General features: G+C 43.0%; 2 protein-coding genes across 4 annotated transcripts; both read right to left on the bottom strand.

Annotated features, from left to right (window-relative positions):
• Nucleotides 1–1094: 1094 nt before the first annotated feature.
• ndufa6 (NADH:ubiquinone oxidoreductase subunit A6) lies at nt 1095–2663 on the bottom strand. The gene is made up of 3 exons (XM_079564675.1): nt 2509–2663; nt 2110–2225; nt 1095–1323 (listed from the first exon to the last, which is right to left on the bottom strand). The coding sequence occupies exons 1-3, from the start codon at nt 2642–2644 to the stop codon at nt 1192–1194; spliced, it is 384 nt and encodes a 127-aa protein (XP_079420801.1). The 5' UTR covers nt 2645–2663; the 3' UTR covers nt 1095–1191.
• A 325-nt stretch (nt 2664–2988) lies between these two features.
• triobpb (TRIO and F-actin binding protein b) lies at nt 2989–13586 on the bottom strand. 3 transcript variants are annotated; one of them, XM_079564922.1, is made up of 14 exons: nt 12024–13586; nt 11847–11952; nt 11532–11600; nt 9234–9266; nt 8654–8722; nt 8487–8576; nt 8222–8331; nt 6593–7001; nt 5460–5688; nt 5032–5137; nt 4696–4855; nt 4513–4611; nt 4360–4446; nt 2989–3988 (listed from the first exon to the last, which is right to left on the bottom strand). In XM_079564922.1, exons 1-14 carry the CDS (start codon nt 13559–13561, stop codon nt 3827–3829), a joined length of 3267 nt encoding a protein of 1088 aa, XP_079421048.1. In that variant the 5' UTR covers nt 13562–13586; the 3' UTR covers nt 2989–3826. The 3 variants fall into 3 exon arrangements, with proteins under 3 accessions (XP_079421048.1, XP_079421050.1, XP_079421049.1); XM_079564924.1 differs by lacking the exons at nt 11847–11952; nt 12024–13586 and having other exon boundaries at nt 11548–11588; XM_079564923.1 differs by lacking the exons at nt 11532–11600; nt 11847–11952; nt 12024–13586 and adding an exon at nt 10572–11036 and having other exon boundaries at nt 9234–9290.
• Nucleotides 13587–14195: the final 609 nt, after the last annotated feature.

Here is a 14195-nt window from a genome sequence, read left to right as displayed (position 1 = left end):
TCAATCTAATTTATTAAAACTTAACAAAAGTGCGTTCAGAAGTATTTCCTGTTGGATCTGTACATATACATTGTGCCACTTGGGGGCGCTTCTCCGCTGGGCGCCGAGTGCGTCTCCGCAATGTTTGCCGCAGCGAACGCTGTCAACATGGCGTCGTCCCTGAGTCGCCTACTCCGGCTGTCTGCACTCAAAAACGCCCGTATTTCTCAGCAATTCCCCTGTGGTTTTCTTGCAAACACCGTGACACCATGTCGGGCGAACGTGAGCACTTCATCTGGAGCGATTTCTCCCAAACCTAAGAAGGTAAGGGCCTTTAGAGACGTGAATGTTGCGCGTTTGTGTCAAAACGCGCAGGTGAGCAGGTTAATAAACGATACAGGCGACCATTTTTCTTTACTATTATTTACGATGGATTTGCTCACACTTTACATACAAACATCGATAGTAAAGCTGCGTGACATGAACTAATGTAGTTGTTTCTATGGGGTATGTGACACTGGGGAGCAGACCCCCTTCGGCCTTATCCGGATTGCTCTGGTAGTGGTGCCCTTCTTGTATGTGGGAACTAGGATCAGCAAGAACTTTGCAGCGCTGCTGGAGGAGCACGACATCTTTGTGCCCGAGGACGACGATGATGATGACTGAGCTGAGGGCTTCAGGTACCGAGCTTGTGCAGTGGGATTCAGTGTGCATTGTGAAGTCACATTTGCAGAGATGCTGCTCATCTGTAGTGCATTCATTGTGCCTGCCCTCTAACTAGTGCATAAGATGATATGGTGCACTAATCCTGATTTTCTCTGTCTTTACAGACTTTGTGCTACTTGAGCAAGACCTGAAGACTCCCAAGCCTCTGTTATGTCTTCTCACAGCCTATAGATGTTATTTCTCTAAACATAGCTACACTACAACAGGGCTGTCCAAATGTGGTAGAGTTACTGGCACTGCACTGTTTTTGCATGCACCAAATCCTGATGAAATATTTATTTTTCTAAAACACAACTTCTGTGAATTGCATTGTCTTTTCAGCTGTAACCTTACCAGCTTTAAGGGAAACCATTAAACCACCTCAAAAATCAACAGCCGTGGCCAAAATGTGTTAATATGAATTATAAGTTTGTATTTACACTTAAATGGGAGAGTCTCACACATCACAACGACTACAATCCCGGGAGATCGGCAGAAAAATTCAGTTCATGGGTCATGACCTTTGTAGAATTTGGACAAAAAGTCAGTAGGACGAGGCTCCTCAGTCTCGCTGAAGTAGCGCATGATGTGCGTTTTCTGTTTCCATACATGGATCGTTTCCTGCAGTTCCATTTTACCCTGTGAAAACACACAGACAATTATGAAAAGGTATGAATGCACAAAAGTAGTAGCTTGATTACACTCTGTAATTTTAAAATCAACAGGAAAATATGTCAAATAATTATTCCACAGAAAGGTTCACTATTGTTTGTATCCAGAGCGCAGAGGCAGGAGTAGCAAAACAAAGCATAGAGAATGAAAAAAAAAACAAATACCGGACAATATTTGTTGAAGGAAAGCACCTCTCTATTGTCCAGTTTCTTAGCCGTGCTCAGAGACACGCACGCTCTCATGCAGCGTTTATACAGGTAGCAGGAAGTCAAAGATAAATTATAAAAACTATATTTATAATGCAACAAACGAAGAATATCTGTGCATATTTAAAGATGTGTATACATTCCCTCAAACAGAGAAATTAGGGGAACGTTTGTTATCCAGAAGCAAAGGGGTCACAACGGGACACTTTTGAGGAAGAATAAAGTGTCTAATTTCAGCCAAAACTGCAGCTGAATGTGTTTTAGACCAGGACGTATACAGGAGAAATAGTTGAGTCTAAATCATTATCCGGCTGCAAGAACTATGCCCTATATCTTATATCTATGGTAATGCCTGTGTCTTGCCAAATGACACAACAGCAGCATTTATGCAGTTGTTCGAGCAAAAACCAAACCAGCAAGTGTTGGGTTAGATATACAGTCTATGAGGGCTATGAGTCTATGAGTCTATGATATACAGTCTAGAGGGCATCAGGGAGCCTCTGCCTTGAAACGGTGTAACAGTTCACAGAACAAAAGCAGACCATACCTTAATCACCAGCATGTCGATTACACGAGGGTCTGTTACATGCTTGTTTTTGTCGAAAAGCTCTCTCACTTTGTCTCTGCCTTGACGTGATGTAATGTCCAACTGAAACGTGGACACTGCAAAAGAAAGGAACATAATTTGATTACAAAGCATCAATAAAAAGTTCACTTCTAACCTACGTCTGTGCACAGACAAAGCTTCTTCACTCGTCAAATATCCATTATAATATTTGTGATAAGGGAAGCGTTTCCTTAGAGGAAAGCGGTGTAACTCTGTAAAAGCAGTTTGGTAGTGTCTGTGTTTTCCTCAGTATTTACATGAAGAGCCTCTGAGTAGACACGACCTTGACTCGAGCCATCGTCTATTGCGCTTTCAGGACTGAAGCAGGAGCCCTCATACCTGTGTTAGGAACCTCTCGGTACCACGCCCGGTACAGCTCCCGAACCCTGCGCTTGGCCTCGTCTAGGTCACGACTGAAAATGGGCTTGACAACTTTAGCAGCACCAGCTGCGGTTCGGGTCGCCGCGGTCGCCATCGCTGTTGCCTGATCCTGCGGTTCTTCCGGCTCAGCACATAAGCGCTTTCAGACCAGCGCCACCCGGAGGACCGGCGGGTCTGTGCCTCCAGAGACATAATGACGATGTTATTCCAGATACTTCATTTTCTTTGCAGCATTGGTCTATGAATTATGATTCCAATACACATAGGTAAACCCGACTGACGACAGACATACGAAAGACCGTCTGTCTGTCTCTCCATCCTCTATTTAAAAGTAGAATCATAGTCACACAATCATTAATTTAAGGAAAATCAATTGTTATTGTGTCATTTTTTTATTTACTGCAAAATACAAATAATTTACAAAATTGATACAAGGTCAAGAGTACATTAGATGTACATTAAATATGAACAAAATACAGGTAGCAAAGTCATTTTATTACAATACACATTGTCAATAACTATTGGCTCATCAATGCAACTCCCCATGAAGGCAAAATAAATGTTTGTTTTTTTGCCCAAGAATGCTTTGAAATGAAGTGACTTGGAAATGGAACATTGCAAGACATTTAAAGAGACAGGTCAAAAGATAATAAGGGGTTTGATTTCAAGATTTGTTTTAAATCCCAAGTGTTGCAATATTCATGATCATGATTCACAACAATCAAAATTCCCATGTAAAGTAGCATACAGTAAAGACTATAATGTGTAATAAGTGTATGCCTTTTCATAGTAAACAGACTTGCTTACATGTCCACAAAAACATGACAGTAGCTCACATTGACTGAGTTGACCTTGCAATCTCTAGTAGTGAACAGAACCATAACTTTACCAGACAACTGAAAATGTTACTTATAATCCAGTTTATGAACCCAAAACAATACAAACCCATTTTATCCATCCCTGTACTGACCAAAGCAAGTACAAAAGTGCAGTTTAATAAAATTGTGAACCAGTGTAAAAAAAAGAAAAAAAGAAAAGTTAACATCTAATGCTACTCGGTTGGCAGGATGTTAAAGGTAAGGCACAGTTAAAGCCTGCAGGCAGCAAAAGCTGTATGCAAGACAGTGATGATCTCTGCTTTACTCCACTTCCTGTTCTACAGTTTAGGGCATGGAGAAACCTGTACAAAGTTTATTTAAAAAGATTGTACAAAGATTATTGTGTCCTCTTCACCTGCCACTGTGTCTGCAATAGCATTAGTACCATAGCCAGGGTTTCAGTGGTCCAGGCTGTTGCCCAGTTTTTGGCCCTCCTGGAGGGCAGCCATAGCCAGTCGAAGGTGCTCCCTCAAGCTCTGGATCTCACGATCATTCCGACCCTTCAGCCCGCTCAACTCCTCATGCACTTCAGTGTACCGCTCACACGCAAGACACTTCTCCTGCAAAGTCAAGCAAGCTGTAGCACTCTTTGTACAAGTTATAACCTCAGCTCACTTTAATCCTAAGCATATTTATGTAAATAACATGACCCCAAAAATTGACATGTAAACTCGGGACCCCGGTTGTATAAAGTTGCTGCCTCTTATGCTACTTTAGCCCAGGAATACATTTTAAAATGAAGTTAATATGTATTTAAACTGTTTAGTTTTAATATCTGAACAGATTACAACAAATTATATGTTTTACATTCAAAAACATACTAAAAACAGTAGTATATTTCATTTTATATAATCTTGAAATCATCTTTGGGAACCACTGCCCTAGAGCCATGTATTACATCAGTATGGAGAAGGAAAAAAAAGGCTTCTACCTTGTTGAGAAACTGTAGCTCGTTTCTTAGACAGCTGATCTCCTTCTGCAAGTACTCAATCTCATTTTCTTTAACTCTGAGGAGCACCTACGAGAAAAAAAAGGTCAAAATAAATATAAAACTTATTTTTCAGTGATTATCTTGATTTTATACCTCTAGTTCACATGATGTCCTGCTTTTGTCTTCAGAGCCTCGCTGTGTAACAGTGGCTTGTACTCGACTTATCTCTTCAGCTATCCGACTTTTCAGCTCCTGAACAACACACACACACGCTTGTCCTTTTAATCCATGTTGAAATGGAAAGTGCGTCTCAGCTTCTGCCGTCTCCCATTTTACCTGGTTTTCCTTCTTTAGCTGTTCCATGTCCCTCTCCTTGTGTCTGAGCTCTCGTTCTCTCTGAGCGTTGTCCTGTTCGGCTCGGTTTAGCTCCAAACACTTTTGTGAGTAGCGCTCGGACAAACCTGCCAACTCTCTCTGCAAGGACTGAATGTCAGCTCTAAAGAAATAAAAAGAAATGCACACATATGAAAGCAACTTTAGTTAAAAAGCCGCACTTACGTCATTAATTGTATTCTATTTCCTGTTGTTTTAAACATGTTATTTTTGCCCAATAACCAAAGTGTAGAAGATGACGGAAGCAAGCCATTTTATTCTGCTGTATTATGCACTCACTGTAGCTGTGTTTGCAGAGTCTGGGAGTCACCGCTGCTTAACCTCTTGACCTTCTCCGCCTCTCGCTCCAGCTCCTCTAAATGGTTCTTCTTCAATGTCTCTATGACTAAAACAGAAACAGATGACCAAAATCATTACAGCGCGGCACCACCTTCTAAACATGGAAACCAGACTAGACTGTAAAACTCGATCCATCTACTTGACTACTTGCTATAAATATTGACGCTGTTGCAGTGTAGTTTAGATTAGAACTAAGATATCCATGCTGACTTTTGGTGAGTTTGTATATTCAACTAAATAAATCCTGCATTTGGCATATGATAACATTAGATGATAAGATTAGCGTTTACAAGATGCAGGGTCTAAACTGTGTGATCGGTCCAGGTTCTGCACGTTATCTGCGCTTCTGCTTATAAGCCTGAGCTGACCTTGTGCTGTGGCTTGGGTCTCCTCCTGCAGAAGCCTGTCCTTCTCTGTCTGCAGCTCTCTCACTTGTCTCTGGTGCTGCCTCTTCAGCTCCTCCAGCGCCTGGCGATGAGCGCGCTCCATGGCCGACAGGCTGCGGCCGCACGGGGCCTCGGGTCCGCAACTGTTCCCCGGCCCTCCCCCTCTCCCTCCCCCCTGTAGGTGCTCCAGCTGCTGCCTCAGTGACGCCACCTGAGCAGAGGAAGAGGCGGACCACAGAGGTAAAGCCAACAGACTCGACATAATCAAAAGTAAATCACAGCTCCGTCAAACCAGTTCAGCCACATAATGACGAGTAACATGTGCGCACGAGCTCAGCCATGACGGCAGGCGCTGGAAGGTTTTACTGGGCATTTTTAGATCAAGTTTGCATTTAGATAGAGATACAACTTTTTGATAAGCTGAAAGAGCATGTTCCATTTGCCTAATTTTAGTGCTACATTTGTGTTTATGTTGAACAAATGTTGGGGTGGTGGAGTCCATAAGCATTCAGAGCTCAGACCAGAGACTCTGAGGAGGTAGAGCAGGTCATCTTATAAAACGAAGGAATCCTGGCTCCTGCAGCTGCACTATGTTGTTGCGTCCGTGAGTAAGACACTGACCTTGACTCCATTGTTTGTGTGAATCTGTGCAATAGGTTTTCTTGATGGAAAAGCGTTTTGAGTAATATAGGTGGAACAGTGCAATATCAATTTGCCAAAACACACAAATGACCCAATCTAGTGTCATAAGTGCGACAGAAAAGGTGTTTATGCCAAAAATGTATGTGACTCAGCTGCTTTGGTGACAAAATGGAGCAGATAAAAAAGTGTGTCTTATTGTTAACAGCACAGTTGCAAAGTGCATGTTAATCCACAGGTGTGGCACAGCAAATCAACAGCAAATCAACAGCAAATCAACAGCAAACATCAGTTTTTAGTAGTGTCTCCTCACTGCACAAGCTTAGTTTTTCTAGTTTAGCAGAATGGAGTCACAACTAAACATGCAAAGCAGAGTGGAGAGTTGAGTAGAAACAAGTAATATTCCATCATCTCTGAGATGAAGGGTTAATTTGCAGTTGTTTTTTGCAAATTAGAAAATCAACTCCACACACTACCTCCCTCTGCAGCGCCTCATTGGCGGACTGGCTGGAAGAGCGTGATCCCGTTGCTTTTACAGAGCTCACGTCTTTTAGCGGCAGGCGCTCAAACTCTGCCCATTTTCTTTCAATTTCGTCCTCCTTGTGAAGTCTCTGGTTGGACCCTCCTCCAGGGGTCTTTCTGGACAGCAGCGCTTCCCATTGGCTGCTCGTGTTCCGTTCCTCCTGCCATTGGCTGTGCTCTCTGCCCTGGCCCTCACCGGCCTCTCTCTGACTGGATGGAGGTGGTGTAGAGTAGTTGGGGACAGGCGATAGCTCAACATAGTCGAACCTGCGCTGAAACGATGGCGTGTGGGATGAATGCTCTGATGACTGACGAGAAAAACGGACGTGGGAGTTTTCTTTGTCACTGTTGCCGTCTGGCAATCTGTAAACAGGAGACATTAAGTATCAGGTAAACCTTAATTACACTGACTAACATATAATACATAAAACCTTCACAACATCATCACAAACTCCAACACTCACCCTTCAATAATATCCATTAACTGAATCAACCGCGACGGTCGGACACAGAATATATATTTGGAAATGTCATCAAATTGAAGTCAGTTGAACACAAAAAGGTCATTGCATTATCAATGTATTTATTGTTGCTGACACACAGATGTCAGGCCTGCTGGAATACTGGCCACATTAATTTGGATTCCTTCAGCCAATGTAAACTAGTACATTTATTCAAAGCCAAAAGGGCCTGCTACATGACCCCTCGTATACAATTGTTGTAGGACTAACAATTGTATAGGAAAGTTTCCAGTTTGTGTTGAAAATGTCCAAGGAACAAAAAACATGCTCTTTTTCAAATAAAAGTAAAGGACAGTTAATCTATCAAAGACGGCTTGTGCCGGATGATCTAAAACTAATAAACAGCTGGAAGTGACTCAATAAGAAAATTTCAAATTCCAAACAACACAATGAACACATCAGTGAACACTCATCTTGCTGGGGCTCAGTTTAACAACAGCTTAAGTGCAGTTTTACAGTCTAGACCTCCATGAGACTGTTCCTGATCCACACTGCCAACAAACAAATGCCAGTGTTCAAACAGGGCTTTGTCAGTGTTGAACACAAACTCATCACCACCAAACCCATGACTCATGGGTCATGTCCTCCAAAGTCCCATCAATAGAAGAACATTTCCATGACCTTATAGAGAACAAATGACTCTCACTGTTACAAATACCAACTTCGGGACAGAAATCCAAAAGTCAAAGTCATGACAAGCTTTCGAGTGGGTCTGATGGTCAACTACAAGCTAACGCTCATTTTGTGTACAGTAAATTTCTAAGGATCTACATTGTAACTATAGAACAGTGTTTCCCAGACCTGTGGTGAAGAGTCCTTCAGTGTGTCACCAGGGCGTCTTACAAATGAGATTGTAAGAGTTATTTTATATTAAATCACTGGCTGTAGGTTCGCTGATTAAGTTATATTAACCATTTAACTTATTCCTACAACACAGTCCTTTGCAAATTGGGGGAAAAAAACAACCTTTCAGTTAAGGCTTCATTGAGAAAAACATTTTGTCATGATCCCGATATCTTTAAGCATTAAGAAGTTAATGAAATGCAGCTCTTCAGCACTTACTGTGTTAGGTCTGGAGAGCTACTTGGACGAACACATTTCTTTAAAACTTCAATCCAGTTCCTCCTGATCCCAGCTGTCATGGCTGACAACGTGACCACCACCTCACGAGTCTTAAAAGGAAGAGAACTCATTTAAGTCACCAAAACTATAGATGTAAATAATAAAACATGTTAAAGACATCACATAGAACAATAAAATCTTCTAGAAAAATGAATGATGATCATGAATGAAGTTCAGGGCACAACAAGACCAGAGTAACACTAACATGTATCTGGAAACCATAGTTCTTCTCCACATCCAGCTCGGACACTTTGATGCAGGATTTCAGGTCAATCTCCCCATCCAAGTCATCTTTCTGCAAACAAACCAGGACAGTGTGGTAAATATTACAACTAGATCATAAAAGAGGATTATTGTAGACGGGGGACACACCTCTTCTGCCGTGGAGTCTCTGTAATACTTGAGTCCAGCATCAGTTAAAACAAACCAATGCTTCTTCCACTAAAAAAAGAAAGAAAAAAAAACAGTTTTTAGCATATACTTTACTTCAATAATGACATCATCTGTTGTTAGTTTTTAATCCTAGGCTAAATACAAGTTACCGGTTATCAATTCATTCATTTTGTAAACAGGCCTTGTGGTTTCTTGCGTATTACATGTAGGCTATGTAAATTAGTGGCCACTATTATGGCCACATCAATACAACACTTTCAATGAGAAAAAAACAACCTTCTGTTTTGATTATTTCAAAATAGTGATACATGTTGAGATATAGTTTACAATATTTTTGATAACTGCAGTATAGGCATATCTTGAGGTTATGTCAATACTGTTCATCATGAAACTCAAAATTAAATAAGAATAAAATATGTCTAATATGTTTTTGAGGAATTCGAACATACAAAACAATACAGCACCAATACCACTGTAATGCTGTGGCTGTGACAAACTGAGAAACCCATTTTCAGTTTGTCAAAACCACCTGTTGGTTTCACATTTAGTGTAAACATACTTCTCCACTGTCGTCCAGTTTCGACATCCATCCCTTTTTGAAGTTCAGGAGGTCAGGCTGAGAGCAGAGAAAACACCAGTTCAGTTTTGTGACATTCATTCCAATGTCCAACCAGAAACCAGAAGTAAAGGCACCGAAATACAAAGCGCGAAAACAACAGGAAACAAGTGTGTCAGTAACAATAACATGCATCCTCAATCGACAGAAAACTGTATGAGCACATTACAGGAGAAAGCCCTGAGGAAAAACACTCGATCTTACTACCTACAACCAGATAAGGAGATCCCAGATTAAGATTGGGCAACCCTTTCCATGTAACATTCCTCACTAAGATTATGTCTCTAAGGCACGTAGCCAATTTTCAGGTCATTCATCTCTATTGGAGCACCGGGGTAAGGCTCCTTGTAGTAACCCCACTGTCCTATGAGACTTCCGAGACATATCTGTATTGTATTTTACTCCACACCTGGGCTTAGTGGTAAGAATGCAACAGGGTAACACCCAGATCCATACAATTCGCGTGCTTCTGTTGGTAATCTGCTTTTTGGAAACGTTTACATGGTCTGGTAACTTCATGCATCCTGTTACTAGTTAAGCAGCCAGAGCCAAATCTTATAAGACAAATGGTGCCTGGAGTTTAGGAGCCATAGTAGAAAGGCAATCAGGAAGAAGAGAACCAGCCTAATGGCACAGTGCCCCTCATTGTCTGATCAATGAACTTTGGGTGTCACCGACAGAAGGAAAGAGGTCACTCAATGGCGACATGTCACAGTCAGACAATCCTTCCTGTCTCCTGCCTTGTCCTAAAAATAAGAGCACTATTGTCCGGCTCTTCAGGATTATTAAATCATCTACTGTGCTGCAGGGCCCATCCTTTTACTGGCCTTTCTCTCTGGTAGTAGGCTACAAAGCCAGTGGTCTGGTCTTCACCCGCTTCACTCATGCGTGTGGATAACTTTACAGTCACTGAGCAAACACACGAGCAACGTGTCACAACCAGGTCACAACCGACTGTAAAAGTTGACACGCGCAGTATGGACCAGGACCAGTGGTTTATTGACACTGACAACACAGCAGCCTCAAGGTTAGGGTTAACTGCACCTGGATAACACACACTATGTATGTGCGTAAAGTGCATGCTGTGCGAATGCTGGCCCACTGTCTTTTTTCTTTCTTTCTTCACAAATACTGGATAGAAACCTTGCGAAACAAACAACACAAGCCGCAGCACCGCAATGGCAACTTTTTTTCTTCTTCTCGTGCCTTTGACAATTGAGAGACCGAGCTGACAGCAGTACAGGAAAAACACAGTTCTCAAGCGGTCAACAAACAACATACCGTCATAATAACAGGATCCACGGAGGGCAGTCAAAAAAACAAACAAACAAAAACGAGGTTACTCAAAGCAAAATTTCTTACAACTTAAAAGGCCCAAAATTGCAGTATTTCAATCCTAAGTAGATAAAAGCCCGCCATTCAACTCCATGTTAAGTTTGTCAAAAGCCGCCAGCGACGCTTTCCTGCGCGGAGAGACCATGCGTCCACTCGAGTCCAAAAGTTCTTACTACTTAGCGTTTGTTGAAAAGAAGCATTTTTCCGATGTCCCAATAAGTTACGAGCGCTACAAAATCCGTTTCTGCTCGCTGCTATGTCCTGTCTGTAACTTCCTCCTGGGCGGATCCGCGAAGATCGTGTATGAAAACAGATCCAGTTCAGAGACACGCCGCTGCCGCTGCTGCGTCTGCGTCCTCCGGTCCACGCGCACACAAACAAGTGCTCCCAAAAAATGTCCCCAAAACTCTGGACAAAGTGTGCTGTATTGTTGAGGTTGTGGGGAAAAGCATCAGTGAAGTGGAGCCTCACTTTGATCCACCCATACACGCGTTATCTGCCTGGGTAGTATTATTGATTACCACTCTTTGGCATCTTTGTTTTCATCCCCCTATTTACGGACTGAAAAACTAAAGAGCTGTCAAGTGGCTTAGTCCCCCTCTAAAATTCCTCTTTGGTAGCTGTTGGTTTCACAGAAGGAATTTGAACACATGCCCCAGCAGAACACATTTGACTAAGCTCAGTCAAGCCTCATGAAATGCCCCAAGGGTGTAGGCGCAGAACAGACGTGTGCGTGTTTCCAACAAAATGACATTATGGTTACAAGCAATTGTGACGAATAAATATTCTCATATTTGATTTTAAGCCCTTAAGTTATATCAAAGAGGGGGGAAAACACAAAATTGCTTAATAATAAAACTTTTGTGCTGAATAATCAACATGCAATGCAGACATGCTTACACATACCTGCATTTGCTCTGACCTGTGCTGGTTGCTTTTCCAAGTGCCCTCTTCAGTGGTTGGACTGCCGGACCTCTGGAAATGAACGGATTTAATGGTCATTTAGAATCAATATCCAGCAAACGGATAAAACCACAATATTTTATATGAGTCATTTAGAGAACGTGCCTCAGTTGGAATATTATAAAACATGAAACCAATCAAGCGTAAAAAGACTAGCTACATATATATTTGCCATAACAATCCAGGAAATGTTTGTCATTGTTAGAATAAGTGTAAAATATGAATCCACATTTATCATACTTATCTCGAAGAGCTTACATGCAATGAGGTGGTGGAATGGGCTCTTGATAGATAGCCACTGCCACTGTAAGGCCATTCTGTGTCCGCGAGGTCATCTCTTGATGGTTGCCTGCTCACTGAATGGCTAAAAAGGCAATATCAGGACTGTTAATAATTTGTAGTATAATACTGAGATGTGTTACACTTAATGCACACCTGGCTGGTTTGAAAAGTTGAACATGTGTCCGTTCTGACTGACTTGGCCCCTCCTTCTGCTGAACTCTTTTAACTTTTGGCAGGTCAGCCATTACAGCATAATCTTCTCTGCTGCGTCCTGTGGAGCCCACAGAAATTTGGCCGGATTCAGAGGATTCCAAAGAGCTCTGGGAGGAGGTGTGCCTCCGCAAGTCAACTTGCGCAGGCGATGGGCTCAAAGCTCGACTTGACCGCTTGTCGTTTTGGGAAGACCAGGTGTCCTCAACACTGCGCCGGCTGCCCATAGACCGGACACTTCCATTGTTCTTGCGTGTTTCCATAGAAACATAGGAGACTCTGTTTCCACTGCTGGTTTGTCTAGAGGGTGAAGCAGCTCGAGATAAAGATGAACTGCGATTTGTGTTTGTGGTATCTCTCCGAGAGCGAGATGAGTGGTTCATTTCTGTTTTTGATTCAGTGTCTTTTCTTTGAAAAGAACGAGTGGAGTCCCCATTCGTGGCATTTCGGAGGACTGAGTATCCTGGTGGGTCTCTGTTGCCTCTCACTGGGGGAGAGTGGCTACGGATGCTACTATCAGCTGTTCGTAGTGAGCGTGGTTCAGGAGGGGGGTCATAGGTTCTTCGAGGAGGTGATGTATTGCGACTGAGGTTCCTGCCTGAGCTGGCACCTTCAGACTTTCGGAGCAGAGACTCAGAGGTACTTTCATAGCTTCTTCTCATAGGGGAGGAGTTATGACCGCCACCATTACGACTGTACAGTGATCCACTTGTGTCTGTTCTTTTGAGCTGCTGTGAACTCTCCAAACCCTTCCTTCCAGGAGAAGAGCTTCTGTTTTCATGGCTTCGACTGTACAGGGACCCACTAGTGTCTGTTCTCCGTAGCTGGCTTGATCCGTCATAGCCGCGTCTGCCAGGAGAAGAACATCGACTTTCATGGCCTCTGATGCTGCTCACAGTGTCAGTCTTGCGCAGCACGGATTTACTTGGCATTTCAAAACTTTTAGTAGGCGACATAGGAGGGCTATCATTGTCTTCTTCATTTGCCCCATAGTTGTTGATCTGATTACGAATCAGAGCTTGACTTTCAATATCATAGCCCTCTCGAATGGGAGAGCCACAACGGCCCGGGTGACCATTCAGAGACCAAACAGACTCTGATTTACGTAGGACAGACTGATGACTTGATGTGTCATAAGCCCTTCTTGGCAGTGAGGCACTGCGATTATTTCTTGCACTCTCAGTGGACCTTGATGGTGGAGAGGAGGTACGGCTTTCTCGACCTCGTGCAAAAGATGTGCTGCTGCTAGCTTCTTTCTTTCTCAATGACATATGGCCTGGAGGGTTGTACTCAGCCCTTGATGGAGAAAGGTTTCTACTGGGTTGCAAACGACCATTTAAAGACCCACTTCCTTCAGATTTACGCAAGGCACTTCTAAAATCTGAAACGGTGCTTGATTGCGTTTTCACTGGACTCACGTAAGATTTGAAGTTTCTTGGCAAGGTTCCTGAGTCACCTCTTCCTGGATGGGAGCTTTGCATAGAGCTTTTAGACAATGTCTCTGTCAATCTAGACCTGTGCCCTCCATCAAAGTTGTGTCTGTTGAGGGAAGTGGAGGACTCACTGCGTCTAAATGCTAAACTGTTACGTGTTGGTGAAGATGCTCGCGACTGTAAAGCAGATGCTGGCCTGGATGAATTGAAACGGCCAGACAGTTGAGAAGAACTTATTTGCGTTGGGCTCGTTCTTCCATATGAACTGCTAGCACCTTTACGCCGTGGAGAGGCTAGAGACTCTGCAATCTTAAAGGGAGTTGGACTAGGTGAGCGAGGGCCGACTTGCGCCTCAACCTCAATGGCTACTTCATAAGGGTCAGGGGGAAGGATGTCGACCTGTTCATCCTCCATAAGAGCCTCCGGTATGAGCCGTTCTGAAGCAACACCCAGATTGGGGTTTCGAAAAGGAACGGCATCTTTAGGTTCAATATTCCTGAGGTTGAAGATGGGGCGCCCTTTTTCTTTATGGCGGTAAGGGCCAGGAGGACTGCTGTCACGCGTGGAGCGGGAGCCTGATGCCCTTCCCAAGGAGAAGTAGCCACTTTCTCGTTTCCCTGTATCTTCTTTTAACCCTAGAAAAAGATAGCAACCAGGAAGTGTGACTAAATTAGAAATAAGT

The sequence above is a fragment of the Gobius niger genome (assembly GCF_951799975.1).
Source record: "Gobius niger genome assembly, chromosome: 10".
Taxonomy (NCBI): Eukaryota; Metazoa; Chordata; class Actinopteri; order Gobiiformes; family Gobiidae; genus Gobius; species Gobius niger.
The sequence above is the reverse complement of the archived record's forward strand: the minus strand, read 5'-3'. Positions and strand labels throughout refer to the sequence as shown.

Coding starts and splice junctions, on each gene's coding strand:
- ndufa6 (XM_079564675.1), bottom strand. CDS start 2,644: ATGGCGACCGCGGCGACCCGAACCGCAGCTGGTGCTGCTAAAGTTGTC. Junction 2,226..2,508: donor CCGAGAGGTTCCTAACACAG/GTATGAGGGCTC, acceptor TTTCTTTTGCAG/TGTCCACGTTTCAGTTGGAC. Junction 1,324..2,109: donor TCGACATGCTGGTGATTAAG/GTATGGTCTGCT, acceptor GTGTTTTCACAG/GGTAAAATGGAACTGCAGGA.
- triobpb (XM_079564922.1), bottom strand. CDS start 13,561: ATGCAAAGCTCCCATCCAGGAAGAGGTGACTCAGGAACCTTGCCAAGA. Junction 4,856..5,031: donor ACTCTGCAAACACAGCTACA/GTGAGTGCATAA, acceptor TTATTTCTTTAG/AGCTGACATTCAGTCCTTGC. Junction 4,612..4,695: donor AGCTAAAGAAGGAAAACCAG/GTAAAATGGGAG, acceptor TGTGTTGTTCAG/GAGCTGAAAAGTCGGATAGC.